This window comes from Bos indicus x Bos taurus, chromosome 18 (assembly GCF_003369695.1).
Source record: "Bos indicus x Bos taurus breed Angus x Brahman F1 hybrid chromosome 18, Bos_hybrid_MaternalHap_v2.0, whole genome shotgun sequence".
Taxonomy (NCBI): Eukaryota; Metazoa; Chordata; class Mammalia; order Artiodactyla; family Bovidae; genus Bos; species Bos indicus x Bos taurus.
Window position 1 is genome coordinate 4,041,321 of NC_040093.1, and position 21,518 is coordinate 4,062,838.

The 21,518-nt window shown below is 46.0% G+C and overlaps 1 protein-coding gene and 1 pseudogene across 2 annotated transcripts; one reads left to right on the forward strand and one right to left on the reverse strand.

The window, feature by feature from the left end:
• The first annotated feature begins 417 nt into the window (after positions 1–417).
• LOC113876014 (V-set and transmembrane domain-containing protein 1-like) lies at positions 418–21,195 on the forward strand. 2 transcript variants are annotated; one of them, XM_027514807.1, is made up of 8 exons: positions 418–650; positions 7,067–7,102; positions 10,311–10,349; positions 15,693–15,785; positions 15,886–15,913; positions 16,061–16,098; positions 16,202–16,233; positions 19,082–21,195. In XM_027514807.1, the coding sequence occupies exons 1-8, from the start codon at positions 617–619 to the stop codon at positions 19,199–19,201; spliced, it is 420 nt and encodes a 139-aa protein (XP_027370608.1). In that variant the 5' UTR covers positions 418–616; the 3' UTR covers positions 19,202–21,195. The 2 variants fall into 2 exon arrangements, with proteins under 2 accessions (XP_027370608.1, XP_027370612.1); XM_027514811.1 differs by having other exon boundaries at positions 16,064–16,098.
• Positions 2,527–3,268, reverse strand: LOC113875776 (annotated as a pseudogene).
• Positions 21,196–21,518: the final 323 nt, after the last annotated feature.

Below are 21,518 nucleotides of genomic sequence, written 5' to 3' on the forward strand. Positions count from 1 at the left end.
GAGCAGTGAAGGGACTCGGCTGTACATATACATGTATCCATTCTCTCCCAAGTTCCCATATAACACTGAGCAGAGTTCCCTGTGCTCTACAGTAGGACCTCATTGGTTATCCATTTAGAATATAGCAGTGTGTACATGCCCATCCCAAATTCCCTAACTATCCCTTCCCCTCATCCTTCCCCCAGCCCCCCACCACCATAAGTTCATTCTCTAAGTCTGTGAGTCTCTTTCTGTTTTGTAAGCTCATTTGTATCATTTCTTTTTAGAGTCCACATAGAAAGGATCTCACAGGGTATTCTTCCTTCTCTGAAAAGACAAACTATTTTAAGTCTTGGGCCAGACTTCAGACAAGATAGGAGGGATCTCAGGGTGGGCGGAGCCACACACAATAGATTTATGAGGAAGATGTTGTCATTGGTGGCTTCTGGCTTCCTGAGTCAGCTGTGGGAAGGAAACTGTGCACCAGATGGTGGAGGAGCCAAGGGTCAGGGCAAAACCTCTGGCCACACATCCCCAGGACCAAGAGGGCAGGAGGGGGCTGTGGTCGCCCAGTCCCATGTCTTCCTTTGAACCACAGAACTGAAGGTGGGATCTTGGTCTGGACAGAAGGGACACCATGATCACGGAATTCCTGTTCCTGCTTTGCCTCGGTGAGTCTCCGGGGCTGGGACAGACGGGTTTGAGGGCGAGAATATTTACCAGGTAGTGGAGGTTACCATGGGGAATGTGGCAAGTACAGAAATGATGGCTTCCGTGTACTGGGTACAAGCGACCTGTCAGAGTTTTGTGGGCTGTGGAATCTGCATGCCCTGGTTTTGGTGCCTGCACATAAGGGATGAGGAAGCGGAGACATGTGGTAACAGCCTCAGTGTACTTGGCTCAATAATGCACAGCTCAAGTGGGACCTCCAAGTCTGTATCATCTACATACCACCATCTCGCCTTGAATGTCCCATTGGCATATGGGAGCAGGGTCTACAGAGTGTGAAAGTCTGTGAGTTTGGTTATAAACAAGGAATACAGAAAAGACATGTTACTACTGAGTCCAAGCTTGTACTGCTCACTGCATGATGGGCCAATAACTTGAAAGATGAGTTGTTGGAATAAGAAATAGCACCAGCAGACCAAGAACATGGTGGACTAATGTCCCAAAGAACCATCTTGCCGAGGGTCTGGATGCTCCTTACATAAAACAAAGAGGGGCAAGTGAGAAGGTGAAATAAAAAAGGCAACAAATTGTTGCAAATATTTCATACTTCTGGCCAGAATCCAGAAGGGATGTGTTAATTTCTTCTTTCCTGCAGCCATTCACACATGGGCCTGGTCAGGATATTTCCCGTGAGCTTAAGCAAAGATATTCTAGCTCAAGACTCAGGCATGAGAAGCAGGGTTCATGGACAAGAGCCAGTATGTATACTTTAAGTGTGCAGGCAACATCCCTTTAGTGATTAACTTGTAGCAAAAACAACAGAATACAAAGGTTAAAGTAAAAGAAACAGATCCAACATGGAGTCAGATTTGGATGCTAAAGCTGAAACTCCAATACTTTGGCCACCTCATGCAAAGAGTTGACTCATTGGAAAAGACTGTGATGCTGGGAGGGATTGGGGCCAGGAGGAGAAGGGGATGACAGAGGATGAGATGGCTGGATGGCATCACCAACTCGATGCATGTGAGTCTGAGTGAACTCCGGGAGTTGGTGATGGACAGGGAGGCCTGGTGTGCTGCGATTCATGGGGTCGCAAAGAGTTGGACATGACTGAGTGACTGAACTGAACTGATGACACTAAGGTGGGGCTTCCCTGGTGACTCAGATGGTAAAGAACCCACCTGCAATGCAGGAGACTTGGATTCAATCCCTGGGTTGGGAAGATACCCTGGAGAAGAGAATGGCCACCCTTTCTAGTATTCTTGCCTGGAGAATCCCATGGACAGAGAAGCCTGGTGGGCTATAGTCCATGAGGTCACAAAGAGTCAGACATGACTGACCAAATTACACTTCACTTCACGATACAAAGGCAGGGACCAGTGGATAAGAACATTTTCTGACCAGCTGTATCCTGAGCTTGATTTTAAGCTGATGTTCAACTTGAACATAAGGTGATCAAACAGACCTCAGCTTGTAGGAAAGAAGCCCTAGACTATAATCTTGGCCTGGTCTCTCCAGACTTTGGAAAGGCAGCCCCACCCAACTAAGTGCCCAGTTCCTCCTTTGTGAGTGGAGCCGGATTCAGGAGGGGGGCAGCGTGGAGGACCTCAGGGCTTGCCATCTGCCCCCCTCCCACCCCTGGGTTCCTTCCTCCTTCTTCTGGGCTAAGCCCTTCCCTTTGAGGTCACTCTCATCCCACACACACACACACACACACACACACATGTAAGCGTGAGAGGTGGCTGCCAGTCACCATACCCCAAACCTCCAGTTGCAGGACAGAATAAATGGGGCAGTCAAGAGACGGACCTCATACTCTCTACACTTATTTTCTTGGGCTGCCTCAACAGATAATGGCAAATCAGGTGGCTTAAGGCATCTATTCTCCCACCATTCTGGAGGCCAGAAGTCCAAAACCGGGGTGTCAGCAGGGTTGATTCCTCCTCGGGGCTCTGAGGGAGGGTCTGTTCCACACCTCCCTCCTCGTCTCTGGCTGAGAGATGACTTGGAATCCTTAGCACCCCACGGCTTGTAGATCCTCACAGAGTCACATGGCCATCTTTCCTCTGCATGTTCTGTCTCCAGGTCTCTTCCCAACCTCTAATTATTATTTTTCTTTAATGATTAATAGATTCATTTAAACAACAGTACATAAAGTCATCATTGCCAGAATTAATATGAGATGTTAAATGTTTGATCCAACTTTCCTTCCTGGATCAATTTTTCTTTCCTATTTCTGTCAGTTTTGAAAACATAAAACCAGAAGAGGAGGGGCCCAATCCCAAGCAGATCTCCTGAGAGCAGGCTCTGGGGGTGGGCCTGAAACTGGGATAGACATTTGCTGACCTTGCTCACGTCCAACAAACCAAGGCAGGATCCTCAATAACCCCTCGGCGGCGAGGGTCGTTGCACTGAAGCTGGTACTCCCATTTAAACCAGGATCTTATGGCCAACAGGCTGGCTTGTGCCTTCTGGGTTTCGAGAGATATATCCTATTCAGCTGGGTGGAGGGTAACAGGTAGGGTGGCCAGGCTCATGGCTTGTACTTGGGGAACAGCGTCTTGGCAACCCGGCGCACAACAGTGCCTGCCGTCCAACTTCCTAGGAAGATATCGGTCATATTGGGTTAGGGTTCCAGCCGACTCCTGTAGGGCCTTGTGTAAACTGTCAGCTGAAAAAAAACCGCACAACATAAAAGTTGAGAGTTGTGTTTTATTCAGTGGATACTCTTAGGACTTCCAATCCCAGAGACAGCATCACAAGTAATTCTGAAAGAACTGCTTCAAGGAGGCGAGGGAGGAGCCAGGATGGATAGGGATTTTGCAACTAAGGGCAGGGGGTCTGAACATCAAAGCACTACTACTAATAAAAGAAAACCAGATATCTCAAACTAAGGAATTTAGAGCTTTTCTATGTATGGGGAGACACAAGAGTCTGGGCTGACTGAAATCATTCCTGGGTGTACACCTCAGCTGTCCGGGGCCAGCATCCTGTGTTTTCGCATCCTGAGCTCCCTCGGGGCTCACCACAGGCAGCGGCTGCAGTCTAATGGCTGCTGGATGGTAGGCGTTCTTTGCTTCCTGCGTTGCCTCAGAGCTCACCAGCTCACTGTCAGCGTTGTGTGCAATCACTGATGGCGGTGACACCATTTGTTTACTGATGTGGCAGGCAGTGTTTTACTTCTCAGACGTCAGTGAGGACTCGGCACCCAGTTTCGATGTGTGTGAATATGGAGGGGGTGGTTCTTCACACCACCAAGCAGCTGACTCAGCTGTTTGTCCTGCAATTCAATTCCATCGTGACATGAACTACCTGGAGACACCGTCAGATCCCACAGATTAAGGGCTCCATCCTAGAAGATGACCTCCCTCCCACTTCAGGTGCCAGTCACAAGCCCTAGTGGCCACCTGTGTTTCTGTCCGACTGGCTACAGATGGAAGGTTCTAAAGAACAACTCCTTGGGTCCATCAATTTGCTAGAACTCAAATTTGTGAGAACATGGAACTCAGAGAAACATTTACTCACTAGATTACCGATTTATTATAGAAGAATTTGGGCTTCCTGGGTAGCTCAGTGGGTAAAGAATCTGCCTTCAACGCAGGTAACCCCAGTTCGATTCCTGGGTCAGGAAGTTCCCCTGGAGAAGGGTTAGGCTACTCACTCCAGTGTTCTTGGGCTTCCCTCATGGCTCAGTTGGTAAAGAATCCACTTACAATGTGGGAGACCTGGGTTTGATCCCTGGGTTGGGAAGATGCCCCAGAGGAGTGCATGGCAACCCACTCCAGTATTCTTGCCTAGAGAATCTCAAGGACAGAGGAGCCTGGTGGGCTACAGTCCATGGGGTCACAAAGAGCTGGACACAGCTGAGCGACTAAGCACAGTACATAGAAGGATTTAAGTCAGGAACAGCCAAATGGAAGAGGTGCACAGAGCCGAGTATGAGGAAAAGGGCTTCTGAGCACATCACGCTTGAAAAATCTCCACGTGTCCAACATGGGAGCTCTCTGAACTCATCCTTTTGAGTTTCTATGGAGGCTTCACTACATAGATGAGAAGTGGAATATTTCCTGCCGTATCAGTAAACAAAGGATGTTGCAATCATCAGTGACTGAAGACACTTGAGGGTGAGCCCCGAGGGAGCTCAGGAAGGAAAGAACACCTGCCATCTAGCAGCCATCAGACTGCAGCCACCCCCACGGTGAGCCCTGAGGGAACTCAGGGTTAAGAAAACAGGGATACTGGCTGCAGACAGCTGAGGTCCATATCAAAGGGATGACTGCCGTGAGCCCAGACGCTTGCATCTTCCCGTACTGAGAAACGCGAAATTCTTTAACTTGAGACATCTGATTTTCTTTTATTAACAGTAACGTTTTGTTCTGACCTCCTACCCTTTGTTGCAAAACTCATATATATCCTTCCCACACCACACCCTGCAGCAATTCTCTCAAGGTTACTTGAGATGCTGCCTCCTGGGCTTGAAGTCCTAAGAATATCTGATGAATAAAACATAACTCTCAACTTTTAGGTTGTGCGTATTTTTTTAGTCGACATAGGCATGATTGATCGAATCACTGGCAATTGGTAATCTCCAGCCCTTCTTCCCTTCCTGGAGGTCGGGGTTGGGGGTGGGACTCGGGGTAGGGGGTGGGTAAGACTGACAGTTCCAACCCTTTAATCACGTGGTTTCCCTGGCAACCGGCCACCATCCTTAGGCTACCTAGAGACTTTTCCAAAAGTTATTTTAACATAACAAAAGACACTTTTACCTCTCACAACACTCAGGGAATTTCAAGAGTTTGAGGAGCTCTGTACCTGGACCAGGGACAAAGACCCAATGTGTTTCTTATTATGTCACATCATCAAAGTAATTTTTCCTCTTCTCTGGGGAACTATAGATTCTAGTGTCACTCTCCTCCTCCCTTTCTAGCTTGGAAGTTGAGCAGCTCTCCACGTGGTGTACTTAAAGGCCATTGTTGCTGTTTAGCTACTCAGTCAAGTCTGACTCTTTGCAACCCCGTGGACTGCAGCCTTCCAGGTTCCTCTGTCTGTGAGATTCTCCAGGCAAGGATCCAGGAGCAGGTTGCTATTTCATTCTCCAGAGCCCGTACTAAATGTTAAATGGATGATGCCTGGCTGAGTCAGGCAGAGAGGGTAGCTGTATGGTAAATATCAGTTGTCATAAAGGACCCGCTAGATAATATAAGTGGGTACATGGCTGACATATGTGAAGAGTCCGTCCAATGATAGATTCTCACTGATTGGCAGTTATTCACTGCAATTATTTCCAGATAAATATGCTTACTTGTGTTGCCTACAGCTCCCTATCTCAGAATTCTGCTAAGACTTCAAGGCGCTATCTTTTATCCTTTGCTTTTTTGAGCTACCCTACACGCCAGTGCGTCTCTTCTCCTCAGTGGCAGGTGTCTCCACTGCAGCCAGGTCTCTGCCTATGTCAGCTGCGTCCTTTATTAAGAAAGATAGGACTTCCTTGGTGGCCCAGTGGCTCAGCCTCTGCAGTCCCAGTCCAGGGGTTCCGGGCTTGATCCCTGGTCATGGAATTAGATCCCATATGCTGCAGCTAAGACCTAGCACAGCCAAATAAACAAATACAAAATAAATAGATATTTTTTAAAAAGATAAGTTCTGAGGATCTAATGACCAGCATGGTGACGATAGTTAATAACATTGAAATCGGCTCAGAGAATGGATCTTAAACATTCTCCCTGCGCCGCCTCCCGCACACACACACAAGGTAACTATGTGAGCTGATTTGTTTGTTAATTAGCTTCATGGTGGTGGTCACTGCACAATGCATACATGCATGCAGTCATCACATGTACACATTAATACAATCGTATTTGTCAAAAACAGAGAACCCCTCTGTCAGTTTTCACCTACTCCTCAGTAAGGTTTCATGATGGAAAGTGAATCTAAGGCAATCGTGTGTTTATTTAAAAAAAATAAAATGAAAGGAAGAATGGGAGTCACCATTGGAGCAGAAGACTGGCTGATAACAGAGCTGAGATGACTTTAGACTAAAAGCAGAGGACAAAGGGACTGAAAAGAGACCACGAGACCTGGGGACACCCCCTACCCCCCTGACCACCTGGAAACCTGTTTCCTGCCTGTCAGTGCAGCCGTTGCCGCCAGAGCTAATGGGGGCTCCATCCACTGCCAGGCTCCCACGTCCCTGCTTTCTGGAGAAGCTTGGGGGCTCGTGTTTTGCACCCACTATTGAGTGGAAACAAGGGCCAGATCTCCTGAGTCACTCTCATGTCTAGATGTACATCTGTAGATTTAGATATATAACTGGATCACTTTTCTGTATGCTGAAACTAACACAACAGATCAACTATACTTCAATTAAAAAGAAAAAGACAAGCATATAATTCATCTCTCATGAGTGTTTCTCTTCCAGGGCTTTGTCTGGGCAATGAAGATGAGGAAAATAATGGTGAGTCATCTCCGACCTAGACTCTGTTCCCACACCCTGAGTTTCATGACCTTTTCCCTTTCATCCTCTGAATTCTAGGAGGGTTTTGGTGGTCACCAAGATGAAGAGTCTAATTCCAAATTCTTTCCAGAGAAACTTCCCAAACCCTTCCTCCATACCTTGCCCAGCTCAGAGGTTGCACGTGGCAGCAACGTGACCCTCATGTGCCAGTTCGATGTCTGGAATGCGACATTCATGCGGGGGAAGTCACAGGACTCTGGGTACAATAAAGGGCAGAACTCAACAGGAACATGGCTGAATTCCTCCTCACTCACCTGGAGCCTGGGCTTCCCTGGTGGCTCAGATGGTAAAGAATCCACCTGCCAATGCAGAAGATGCAGAGTCGAAACCTGGGTCAGGAACATCCCCTGGAGGAGGGCATGGCAACCCGCTCCAGTATTCTTGCCTGGAGAATCCCATGGGCGGAGGAGCCTGGTGGGCTGCAGTCCATGGGGTCACAAAGAGTTGGATGTGACTGAGCCACTAACCCACCTAAGGTGGTTGTGGGCTCCTTGACAGGTGGTCTGGGCATATTTTCTCTCTGTCCTTCACCTCGGACAATCCCCCCTCTTTATTTCTCCAACAGGTTAGTCTTGTCTGGCAAACACAGCACAGAGCTCCCTCCAGCCATAAAATCCTTGGGTGCAGTCAGAGAGAGCCCGTGCCTTTGTACAGGTGATGTCACTGACCCCGGGCACCTCACCGTAAGATGGACCCACGAAACCTGCTGCTGAGAAGCTGCCTTCCCCATCCCAGAGCATGACTGAAAATCTGCTCTGCAAATCGTGCTTTGCTATCCCCCGGAGGAGGAAGTGGCAACCCACTCCAGTATTCTTGCCTGGGAAATCCCACAGACAGAGGAGCCTGGCGGGCTACAGCCCACGGGGTTGCAAAGGGCCTGACACTACTCAAGTGACTTTGCACCGAGTGACTGAACACCACCACCACCTATGGAGCACAGAAAGCGGTCCACGCAGCAGATTAACCGGTGGTCCTCTGGGGGAAGGAGGGGGACAGAGACCTCACTGGTGCTGAGCTAAAAATTCCTGATTGACTGTTTAAGACAACATTTATGGGATTGGGGTTCAAAGCTTCAATTAGATTAGGCATTGAGCCCTAGCACAGTCTACACAAATGATTCCATTTTGAGGCTGTGATTTAAAAAAAAATAATAACCAAGCAATTAATTTTTGGCTGTGCTGGGTCTTTGCTGCTGCACACGGGCTTTCTCTAGTTGGGGTGAATGGGGGATATCCTTTGCTGTGGTATGCGGGCTTCTCATTGCAGGGGCTTCTCTTGTAGCAGAGCATGGCTCTACGTGGGAGGGCTTCAGTGGTTGCAGCTCATGGGCTCAGCAGCTGTGACTCTCGGGGTTAGCTTCTCCACAGCACGTGGAATCTTCCTGGACCAGGGATCGAACCCGTGTCCCCTGCATTGGCAGGCGGATTCTTACCCACTGCGCCACCAGGGAGGTCTGCGATTCTTTATTTTTGTACCCTCACTCCAACAACTAAAATTTGGCACCCATTCGAGAGCAAAAGTGCCTCGTGGGAGCTGTGGGATCCACCACCAGACACCAAAGGGCCCAGGAGGAGCCTCACCCACCTGGGCATTGGGTAGCGGGCAGACAGGCCTCAGTACCAGCCATAGAACCAGCAGGAGACTGTGACCTGATTCCAGCCCCTCTTGGCCGTCATCTGGGAGAACTTGGACCTGGTGGTACCTACAGACGGGAGAACGTTTGCAGACATTTACAAACCAAGGCTGAAGTATGGAGAAGTGGGAAACTGGAACAGATAAATAACAGATCAAGAGACTGAACCAGCAATCAAAACCTCCCGACAAAGAAAAGCCCGGGACCAGATGGCTTCACTGGTGAATTCCACCAAACATTTAAGGCAGAAATAACACCCGTCATTCCCAGCCTCTTCCCAAAAAGCACAGAGGAAGGAACATTCCTGTGCTCATTTTACAAGGCCAGCATCCCCTTGACATCAGAACCAGGTAAGCACACTGAAAGAAGAGAAAACTATAGACCGATATCCCTAATGAATACAGATGTGAAAGTTCTCAACAAAATGTTGGCAAATCAATTTTAACAGTACATTAAAAGACTCACACACCAGGATCAAGTGAGATTTCTCCTTTGTACCCAATGATGGTTCACTATACAAGTCGATAAGTGTGATATACACATTAACGGAATGAAGGATAAAAATCATATGTTCATCTTATATGTAAAAAATTTTGATAAAATAGATCATTTCAATATAAAAACTCTCAATAAATTGGCTGTAGAAGGAACATACTTCAACACAATAAAGGCCAATATAATAAGCCCACAGCTAAGGTCATACTTAATGGTGAAAAGTTGAAAGCTTTTCCTCTGATATCAGGAATGAGACAAAGATTCCCACCACTTCAATTCAACGTAATACTGGAAGTCCTCTCTGGAACAATTGGGCAAGACAGAAAAAAAAAAAAGGCATTCAAATCAAAAAGGAAGATGTAAAACTGCCTTCATTTGCAGATACGATCTTATCTACAGAAAATCAGCAAAAATAAATACTTTAGCTACCTAATGCAAAGAGCCAATTCATTATAAAAGACCCTGATGCTGGGACAGATTGAAGGCAAAAAGAGAAGGGGACGACAGAGGATGAGATGTTTAGATAGCATCGCGGACTCAATGGACATGAATTTGACCAAATCGAGATAGGGGAGCCTGGCGGGCTGCAGTCCATGGGGTCACCAGGAGTCAGACCTGACTTACCAACTGCACAACAGCGGTATATCAAACAAAAAAGCTTCTGCACAGCAAAATGAACAATCATCAACACGAACGGCAGTCTCCCCAATGGGAGAGAGTACTTGCAAAATGTTGGTGCTCTTTCCTGGGATATGATTGGAAGGTGGGGGATTAGTGGTGTCACTCATACATATTTTTGTTATTAAAATAATACCAAGCTCCAGCAGTATTAAAAAGACTAACCTAGTGCTCTGGCCTGGGTTTGGGGACCCAGTGGGCACCTGGAGAAAAGAAAAAAAAAAACATTCTCCTCTCTGCTTCCCAAAGAGGGCACGAAGTCCGTAAGGAGAACATGAGGTTTATGTCCCCAAGGTTCTCACACAAACACTGTGACTCCTTTTCTCCTTTCCTGTTTTCTAGGGAACCAAGAGGAAAGCAAACCCGCCCCTGCAAAGACAGGTAATATAATTAGAAGGGACTTGTTTCCCCCAATTATATCCACCTCTGAAAACACTGGTGAATAAAACAGAACAAGGTACATCGTCTGCTGTTTTACATGATGAAAAGCTACGGTGGGGTTTTGGGAAGAACGGGGGTGAGTCTGTATGACTGGTTTGGGGAATGGGACCAGGACCTGCGGAGCCTATACTTTGGGACAATGTATGATCAAAGACTTGCTAAAACTTCCAAGTTCTCAAAAAACAGTGAATATTATTTTTTTTTTCTGATACTGGTTTTCCGTGAAGAATTGACTAAGATTCTACCCTCAGAAATTCTCATAAAAACTAGGGCTTTTGGAGAAGGAAATGGCAACTCACTCCAGTGTTCTTGCTGGAGAATCCCAGGGACGGGGGAGCCTGGTGGGCTGCCGTCTATGGGGTCACACAGAGTTGGACACGACTGAAGTGACTTAGCAGCAGCAGCATCCAGTAAAGAGTCATAGGCTAACTTACTAGTTTTTAAATGGGGTAGAATAGATCTAACAGGTATATACTAATTAGAAATGTAAACATATGTTTACTAGTATGTATACCAAAAAGTTCATAACCATACTGTTACTAATAGGCAAAAACGACATATCAGTGTTAGAATAGTAAATTAAGTGGTGGAACATCACTGCAATGTAATACCAAATGGCAATGAAAACAAACCAGCTAATGCTACATTTTGATGTTGATGGATCTCACAAATATAATGTGGAGCTAAAGAAACTAGACATATATTATATGATTTTATTGAATTAAAATTAAAAAAAACAAGTATATAAATGTATGAATCAGAGAGGGTAGTGGTACTTCTACAATGGGAAAGTTTTGAGATGCATCTTGCATTAATTTTCTGTGGTTTTGATAATGTTCAATTTTTATATCTGTTTGTTAGTTAAATGTATGGGTTCTCAATTCCATAATTCATTGTTTTATATACATGATTGTGAATTTTATGTATTTATGTTATTCTGAAGTTCAAATTTCATAAATAAGAAAGGTAACATTTACATTATCAATAAATACATGCAATACTTTAAAAAAAAAAACAACTAGGGCTTTCTGAAGGTTTAGACTGAAACGGACTTATCCATCCAGGATTCATTTTTGCTGTGCCATGCAGCTTGGGGGATTTTAATTCCCCGACCTGGGCTTTCCAGGTGGCTCAGTGGTAAAGAATGCACCTGCCAATGTAGGAGACTCAGATTCAATCTCTGGGTTGGGAAGATCCTGTGGAGGAGGAAATGGCAACCCACTCCAGTATTCTTTTCCTGGGAAATGCCATGGACAGAGAAGCCTAGTGGGCTACAGTCCACGGGGTTGCAAAGAGTCAGACGCAACTTGGTGACTGAGCACAAACACACAATTCCCCGACCAGGGATCAAACCCTGGCCTCTGGCAGTGGAAGCTGGAAGTCCTAACCACAGGACAAACGGGGAATTTACCTAGATGCTTGATCGTTTTTTCTTTCAGCAACTCATAACCTTCCTGTAATCTGCTCCAAAGGATCAACATTGTTCAAGGTTGTCATTAGAGCCTGTGCAAGTATAATAGAAATAATTTTTAAAAAGATATCCTTGGAAATTCTCTGGTGGCCCAGTGATTGGGACCCCGCACTTCCATTGCAGGGGGCACAGGTTCCATCCCATATGGCGTGGCGTGGCCAAAAAAAAAAAAAAGATTTCCTGCATCCTGTCCTTGCAAACTACATATTTGTCTTTGAAACATTTTTATGCAGTATTAGCAGGCTAATGACTGCTACTCTGGCTCTGTGAACACAATGCGTGCCCCAGTGTCTTGGAGAAATCTGAAATCTGATAGAGTTGGAGAGCTTGGAAGTGTCAGAAACGGGAGATGGGAAGTCGAAGCGTTCGTGTTTTTAGCTCTTCTGTCATGTCTTTTCTTTTTTAGTTGGTATGTTATTCACATCCCATAAATTCACCCTTTTAAAGTATATGAGGCAGAGGCGTTTGGCACACTCACAGGGCTGTACCATCACCACTACGCTGATTCCCCAGATGAAGTTCCCTTAAGCGTCGGTCTTTGCTCCCTGCTCCCCCGACACGCCTTGCCAATCTGTTTTCTGGCTCTACGGTTTCGCCTCTTGTGGACATTTCATATAAAACGCAGTCCCACACTGTGAGGTCTGGAGACTGGCTTCTTTAACTTAGCTCGGTGTCATCAAGGTTCACCCGTGTGGTAACACGTATCAGTACTTCCAGTCTTTTCATGGCTGAATAATATTCCATCATGTGGACAGACCACATTTTGTTTATCCATTGAGTTGATGGACATTTGGGTGGTTTGCACCTTTTGGCTATTGTGAGTAATGCTGCCATGAATATAGGTGCACATGTATCTGAACCTCTGCTTTCAATCAGGTATTTGAAAGGAGAACGTATTAGTCACTCAGTCACGTCCAACTCTTTGCGACCTTATGGACTGTAGCTCGCCATGGGATTCTGTCCATGGGATTCCCCAGGCAAGAATACTGGAGTGGGTTGTCATTTCCTACTCCAGGGGATCTTCCCAACCCAGGGGTTGACCCTGGGTCTCCTGCATTGCAGGCAGATTCTTCACCATCTGAGCCACCAGGGAAGCCCCTAATCAGGTATCCAGGAGTAAAACCGCTGGGACACTCGGCAAGTTTGTGTTTACCTTTTTGAGCAACTGCCGAACTGTATTCCACCGTGACTGCCCCATTTCACACGCCCGTCAGTAACCTATGTGGGTGCCGATGTCTCCACATCCTTGCCAACACTTGTTGTTTTCCTTTCATTTTATTATAGCCAACATGGTGGGCGTGTATATCACTTCTTTCCTGTTTTTTGGCCACAACAAATGGCACTGTGACCTTAGCTCCCCAGTCAGGGGTCGACCTGGTGCCCTCTGCATTGGGAGCCCTGAGTCTCAACCACTGGACCGCCTGAGAAGTCCCTGTATATTGTTTCTTAAAATGCACTATCAGAGTTCACATTTACACCACCACAATGCTGAACAGAGTGAGACATCTTTAAGCACAGACGTGCTATCTCTGGAGAAGGAAATGGCAACCCACTCCAGTATTCCTGCCTGGGAAATCCCGTGGACAGAGGAGGCTGGTGAGCTACAGTCCATGGGAGTTGCAAGAGTCAGACACAACTTAGCAAACTAAACGACGACGACGAGAGGCTGTCTCCAGCCTACATACACACGCCTCCGGGCTACTAGAAAGGAACCCTCTACTCTAATTCTGGGCAGAGCCTACGATGAAGTTCACCCCCTAACTTTGCCACAAGGCCGGGCTTCCTTTCTGGGACTTCATGCCCTGTGTCACGCTGTATCCCACTGCTCAGTCAGATGCCTTAGATCAGTATCACAGACCTTCTGCAAGTTAATTTTGGCAATGTGTAAATCGCTGATGTGAAATCTGGCCAGGATATGTGGCCATCTCAGGGCAAACCCAGTTCAGTGGGCGGTGGGCAGTCTCGCAATCATCTACTTCTCATTTCTAGTGAACGCACCATGAGATAAACTGCAGGGCCATCAGGAGGAGGGTGAGAGCATCAGCAAGGCTGACGTTCCTTTGTTGCCATCCAGGAACGGGTGTTTCTGCCCTACTTTTCCAAGTCCATGGGGATGCGTGGCTCCCACAAATGTCAGCTGTTGGAAAAGGGGTGTCCCCGGGCCCCTTAGATTCCCAAGGCATTTTCCGGGCAGTACCCCACCACCACCACCGCCAACAAAGACACCAAAGTGCTCACATTAGGAAGGGGGAGAAACCGCGATCGAGCACGCCTAAGAATGGCAAAGGAATCCGGGGGACCGCGGGCGGAGGAGCACTGACAGCATCTGTTACAGAGGGAGGTGGGTGGGGGTGGGGTGCTGTGAGAGAACGATCCTGATCACGGCAACCTCCTCAGCCCACCGTGAGTCAGAGTCCACACTGAGCGCTTCCGAGTCAGGGTTTTTCATCATCACTGCTCTCTTCAAGGGAGCGCTCCTCACCTCCCTTTCCCACACCTCCTTCCCCTCCCCACCAGTTTCATGAAGCTATCACTGACAAAGCAGTAAGATACTTCAAGTGTACAATGGGATGATTTGATACAGGATAGGGGCTTCCCTGGTAGCTCAGTGGTAAAGAATCTGCCTGTAATGCAGGAGACGCAGGAGACTCGGGTTTGATCCCTGGGTAGGGAAGATCCCCTGGAGAAGGAAATGACAACCCACTCCAGTATTCCTGCTTGGGAAATTCCATGAACAGAGGAGCCTTGCGGGCTACAGCCCAGGCTTTTACTCTCTGTTTTTATGAGTTTATTTTTGTTTTTTAAAATATTTATTTATTTGGCTGCCCCAGATCTTAGTTGCAGCTTGTGGGATCTGGTTCCCTGACCGGGGATTGAACTCAGACCCCCAGCATCGGAAGTGCATGTGTATATATATACCGCACCTTCATTATCTGTCCATCTATCGATGGACACTTAGGTTGCTTCCTTACCTTAAGAAAATGATTCTTGGACTTTGATTCATCTGTTGCCAGACTTGTCTTCACTTCCATAGCATCACAGTTAGTCTGGGTAAATGTGTTTCTCACCAGATTATGACTTCTCTGGAAAAGGTTCAGAATGTCACTTCTCTTGAATGTCCCCACCTGGGGTCAGCACAGAGCTACCCCGACCTTAGGGCAGACTGGCCAGAAAGGTTAGACATAGCAGCATCCAAAGCCCATCCTGGCCATGTGATTCTGGGGAACTCAGTTTAATTCCAGATACTTGGTTTATGTTTGAATGAAATGGGGATGGCAAACTTACCTTGTGTGCTTATTGTCAAGATGAGAAAGAACAGGGAACTCCCTGGTAGTCCAGTGTTAGGACTCCAGGCTTTCATGCTAAAGGCCTGGGTTCAGTCCCTGGTTGGGGAACCAAGCTCCTGCAAGCTTCATTGCAAAAAAAAAAATTAATACAAAAAAATGTTTTAATGAGAAAACACTTATGAGTGCTAACGGCTCACAGTTAATAAGTATTATTCCTGGGGATGAAACGTTTAGTGGGTGTTTGCCATCTGCCGGGCACCGTGCTAGCCCTCTCTGTAGGCACTGACCCACTCCTTCTCTCGACCAACCAGTAAAGCAGCCACAATTGCTGTCCTTGCTTTGAAAGGGAAAACAAAAGCTCAAGGAGATGACGCAAATTCCCTCGAGCGACTGGACATTCCAGCTGGGGAGTGGCAGCTCCAAGTCTTGAAGCCAGGCTGTCTGGCTCCTTGTAACTCTTCTCCGAAGCGGCTCAGTGCATTCCTGGAGCCAGCCTGACTCTTGGCCCCGTTCTTCTCCCTCCAGACACCAGGATCGTCTTCGTGGCCGCCTTCAGCTGCCTCTCCCTCTTTCTCCTCTTCCTCGCCATCTTCTTCATCTACAGGTGCACTCAGCAAGGTGAGTTCAGAGCATCATGGGTTTCACACTCTGAGGAAGGGGACTAAAGTGAAGGATTCTTTAGGGAGATACATTCCTCCTTTTTTTTTTTTTTTAATAGATTCATCAGAGGAAGAATCCATCAAGAGGTAGATACACTTGACAGACCTCACGCCCTGCGTTAACTCCCACTCCACTGCACATCAGTGACCCTTAGGCCCAGCCCCACCTCTGTCAGCCCTATCCCCTCCCCCAGATCTCCAGATCCCAGACTTTAACACGTTTCTCTTTCTCAGAAGCTGCCATTCCAAAGTGCACAAGCAGAGGGATGCAGGTAAGTGATCAGGGATGAAACCACAAGGAACCTTGGGATGGAGACTACACTCTGACTCTTGCCATCTGAGAACTGAGTTTTGTCTCCTTGTATGCACATGCAGATGTATCCAGGCTGGAAAGGATATCTGAATCGGTGAGTTCTCCCCTACGAAATAACCCAAGAGCTCACGCACCACCAGAGGCTGGTCTGTCTGCCTCTTGGCTTAGCTCAAACGCTGGTTATATTCATGCGGCCATTTGATATTGAGTTTAAAAACATCTGAAGAACCCATTAAAAGAGAGTAGATAGGAGGTTAACAGGGGCTGGGGGTGCAGGCGGGTAGGGGACCTGGGAAGATGGCATTTAAAGGAACAAACTTGCAACTTGTAGATGAATAAGTCCTGGGAATCTAATGCACAGCTTGGGGATTATAGTCAGCAATACTGTATCATATACATCAAAGATACTAGGAGGCTAGATCATAATTGTTCTCATCACGAAAAAGAAATGATAATTATGTGACAGGATGAAGGTGTTACCAAGGTGGTACACTATATCAATGTATCACATCAACATGCTGCTGCTGCTGCTAAGTCGCTTCAGTCGTGTCCGACTCTGTGCAACCCCATAGACGGCAGCCCACCAGGCTCCCCCGTCCCTGGGATTCTCCAGGCAAGAGTACTGGAGTGGGTTGCCATTTCCTTCTCCAATGCATGAAAGTGAAAAGTGAAAGTGAAGTCGCTCCGTCATGTCCGACTCTTATCGACCCCATGGACCGCAGCCTACCAGGCTCCGCCGTCCATGGGATTTTCCAGGCAAGAGTACTGGAGTGGGGTGCCATGGCCTTCTCCACATCAACATGAGTACACCTTAAAGTTACACAGGGTTATATATCAGTTACATCTCAAACAAATAAACCAACAAACAAAAAAACAGGTGCTTTGAATTTCACAGTATCTGGATTCCAGCTCCCAATAGCTACTATTTATTACCAGTGTGGTCTGAGACAAATCACAATACCCCCATGAGACGGGATACATGTGTATGTACAACTGACTCACTTTTCTGTGTACCTAAAACTAACACAACACTGTAAGTCACCTACACTCCAATAAGAATTCAACAAACAAGACACAAGCCCACAGAATTTGGACCCTTCCTTCCCTGGTGGCTCGGGTGGTAAAGAATCTGCCTCCAATGCAGGAGACCCGGGTTCAATCCCTGGGTCAGGAAGATGCCCCGGAGAAGGGAAAGGCAACCCACTCCTCTCCATAGACAGAGGGGCCTGGTGGGCTACAGCCCACGGGGTCACAGAGAGTCGGACATGACTGAGCGACTAACACTTCTTCGCTTTTTTCCTCCTATATCTAAGGGGAATCCAAATCCCCAGTTAAAAGGCTGTGAGAGTCTAATGATGTCATAAACGTAAAGGGTTTATTGGTGTTCCTGGCAAATTTTAAGTGTCAAATGGGTGGCATGAGAGCATCATTTAACAAGTGTTAATTAACTTACACCCATCAATTTCTTCTGCTTAAAATACTGCTTGTTGGGTGCACACTCAGTCAGTCAGGCATGTGCAACTCTTTGTGACCCCATGGACTGTAGCCCACCAGGTTCCTCTCTCAGTGGGATTTCCCAGGCAAAGAATACTGGAGGGGGTTGTCATTTCCTCCTCCAGGGGATCTTCCCGACCCTGGGATCGAACTGGCATCTCCTGCGCCACCTGCATCGCAGGTGGATTCTTTACCCCTGAGCCACTGGGAAGCCCCCTAAAATAGTGCTTATTTGTAATTTAATATTAATGAGCATTATAACATCTAAAAGCAATAGCAAGTAAAATTCACACCTTTTCCCACAGGTCACAGAGGTTCACTGGCTCATTGTTGAAGCCAAAGCAAGTTAAATTAGAGCAGTAGCAGGGAATTCCTTGGTTGTCCAGTGGTTAAGACTTGGTGCTTTCACTGTTGAGGGCCTAGGTTCAATACCTGGTCAGGCAAGTAAGAGTCTGCAAGCTACTGGCCAAAAAAAAAAAAAAAGCATTAGTAAAAGATTTAAACATTGTTGCATTTAAAGCAATATTTATGTACATTGCATTCATTTAGATACATATAAATATTAAGTTATGGAAAGGCATAGTTTATCACAAAGTAAGTGCCAGTGATTAAATCTGGGCTATTTTAAGGGTTGGTTTGATTAGCACATTGTTGATAATTATAATATTATGATAATTCATGTTGTGATGGGATACCTCCATATAATAGAATACTATTCAGCAGTAAAAGAAAGAAGTTACAGATATAGGTGAGAAGTGACTGCACCTCAAAAACAGTTTGCTAGGTGAAAAAAGTCAGATACAAAAAACTGTATATAAAATTGTTCCATTTACATAAAATTTCCAGGAAAGGCAAATTAGTGGCTGCTTATGGCTGGGGTGGGGGTGGAGGGCAGGGAGGGCAAGGCTTAACTGCAAACAAGCCCAGGGAAGTTTTGGGGGGCGATGGATATTCTCCCGCTGTACAGTGGTGATGGTTGCATCGTTCTACAAATTCACTAAAAGTCATAGAACTGTACACTTATCCCAGGGGAATTCTATGGTATATACATTATATCTCAGCAAAATTAGTTTTTAAAATACAATACTATGTTATCAGTAGGTATGCATGTAGGAGGGCAGCTCTTATTCTGAAAACCATACGTTTGCACTGATTTTTAATAAGCACAAGTTACCACTGATTGATGGTATCCTGTTATGAGAGTTGAAAGCACGGCCATCCTAGAACGTGCTGTCCAACAGAAGTTCCCGAGATGAGGGCAACAGTCTACAGCTGTGTTGTCCCATACATGTCACAGCCTCCCGCCGCATCTGAAGGCATCTGGGGAGACTGAGGACCTCAGTTTGAATTTACTTGGCCATTTGTCTGAAGTCGAATGGCCATGAGTGGCTCATGGCTACCCTACTGCACAGCTCAGCTCTACAAGCCTGTCTCTCTTCTCCCCAAAGCCTGACGAGCCCGAGGGGGTGACCTACGCCCAGCTAAACACCGCCGCGCTGTCCGGGGCAGCTTCTGTCCCCGCCGAGGAGACCCCAAATTCTTGTGACTACACAATGGTGAAGGTGTAGGACTGAGAGAAGAGCTTTGCTCTGGGAGGGAGAGTATGGATTAACACGGCCGGGATGACTGGACTTGGGAAAATCCAGGTGACTCTGTGTCCTGGGCTCATTTATTCTTAATAATAGAATTATGTTTCCCTTCTTGCTTCCCCTCCTCTCAAAAATTACAGGGTGAGTTTTCACAAGACTTGGAGTGCACCTTTACTATGAAAGTGTTAGTCGCTCAGTCATGTCCGACTCTTTGTGACCCCATGGACTGTAGCCCTCCAGGATCCTCTGTCCATGGGATTTCCCAGGCAAGAATACTGGAGTGGGTTGCCATTTCCTTCTCCAAGGGATCTTCCGGACCCAGGGGATTGAATCCAGGTCTCCTGCATTGCAGGCGGATTCTTTACCCTCTGAGCCACCAGGGAGGGTTTGAATGAAATCATAGGCTAAGAATACGTACTGTATCTATAGGCTGGTGGGACTGGGAATATTCACTTAGGGAGTTCAGGACGACATCATGCAAATAGAAAATGTTACTCAGAGAAGACTATGTGACCCCACAGACACAGGGATTTCACAAAAGGAGCAGAAAAAATACAGGCTGTGAAGGCAGACACTTGTGAATTAACAAACAGCATTCCTAGGTAGCACACACCTAGGAAAGCAGCTGAAAGTGTTTGGTTCCTGATTCTTTCAAGCCCTCTAGTCTCAAGACCAGTTTCCTCTCTGATAAGAACGAAAGCGCTTTCTTACCGCCATCATATTTCTGTTTTTATTCTTATTATTAAAATCAAAGGCTGCAATAAAGTTAGACTTACAGAATATATGTGGATTCTGTCACTTGGCACCCATAACTTAGTTAACTCATGTGAACACAGCATTTTAAGGGTATTTTTCTGAATGTGGACTTCTTTGTGTAGGTGATAGAGGTACCGAATGACCACTTCGGTATAAGCACGGGGATATGAGCTTTGCTTCCAAAGTTACGTCACTCAGTCAGGTTTGCAAGTCATTTTAAAATATGTGAATGGATGAAAGTGTAAATATTTGGAATGCATATATAAATATTCTTCACTCAGTAGCATACACTGGATAACTTTTTTTCTTTTTTTTTTTTGGACGTCCCTGCAGCTTGCGGGATCTTAGCCCCACTACCAGGGATTGAACCCAGGCCCTCAGCAGGGAAAGCCTGGAGTCCTAACCACTGGACTGCCAGGGAATTCCCTAGATAACTTTTTTTTTCAAATTTTTAATTATGAAGTATTTCTGCCATAAAGAAAAACACCCCAATATATAAGTGGAAATAAGCACACTGACCTTATTTTCAAACCATAAATACTTTGCTGTGTTTTTATTCTACCCCTCCCAGTCTATTTCCCTCCCTCTTTTTCTAGGCAACATTACTCAGAGTAGTATATATTATACTGATGGATTTTTTTCATACTTTTACTCCTCAAGCATCTATCAACAGTCAATATATTATATTTTATTGTTATTACATTCTACAAACATAGGGAATCATCATTACAATTCTGTCACTTTTTTTTTTATTGCCATCAACATTATGCTTTTGAAATTCATCCAGGTGATTTTTGAAGATTTATTTCCTTGTTTGCCGCACAGAATTCAGTTGTTAACCATACCATGGAATATTACTCAGCCCCCAAAAAGAATGAAGTGCTGGTACATGCCATGACCTGAAGGAAACTTGGAAACATTATGCTAAGACACAGAAAGCTGTGCATCATAGCATTTTATTTATAAGAAATATCCAGATCCTGAGAAAGTGGATTAATGGCTGCCATTAATGGTTGCCATTAACTGGGGAGAAGGAGAAACGGGGAGTGACTAGAAACGGGTATGGGTATCTTCTTGGGTTGATGACAATGTGGTGGAATTAGTCAGTGGCGATGGTTGCTCAGCCTTGTGAATAAAGACCACTGAACTGCACACCTTAGAAGCATAGATTTTATGGTATGTGATTACATGTCAATAAAAGAAAATTTAAAAAAGCACTTGGTTATATGCACAAGCCATGGTTTCTCTTTGTTCTTTCCTGGGCTGCTAGATATTTGGGTTGTTTTCCTGCTTTGCTGTCAGCAAAATGCTACAGTTAAACATCTTTGGAACCTGCCTTCTTGCTCACATGTGTGATCTCTCAAGGTTTATATTTAGGAGTAAAATCTGTCTTCTGTGACGTCCACAACTTTCATCCCACTGGAAAAGGCAAATTGATAACTAAGGTGGTTTCCTCCATTTATTCTTCCACCAAGGATGTATAAGCTTCCAATTCCTTGAGTCATTACCAATTCGCACACACACACATACACATAACTTT

Bases quoted from the DNA above. Each gene is read 5' to 3' on its own strand.
- LOC113876014 (XM_027514807.1), top strand. From the start codon at position 617: ATGATCACGGAATTCCTGTTCCTGCTTTGCCTCG. The intron at 15,914-16,060 runs GTAGATACACTT...TCTCTTTCTCAG, and splicing joins GAGGAAGAATCCATCAAGAG to AAGCTGCCATTCCAAAGTGC. The intron at 16,234-19,081 runs GTGAGTTCTCCC...TTCTCCCCAAAG, and splicing joins TGGAAAGGATATCTGAATCG to CCTGACGAGCCCGAGGGGGT.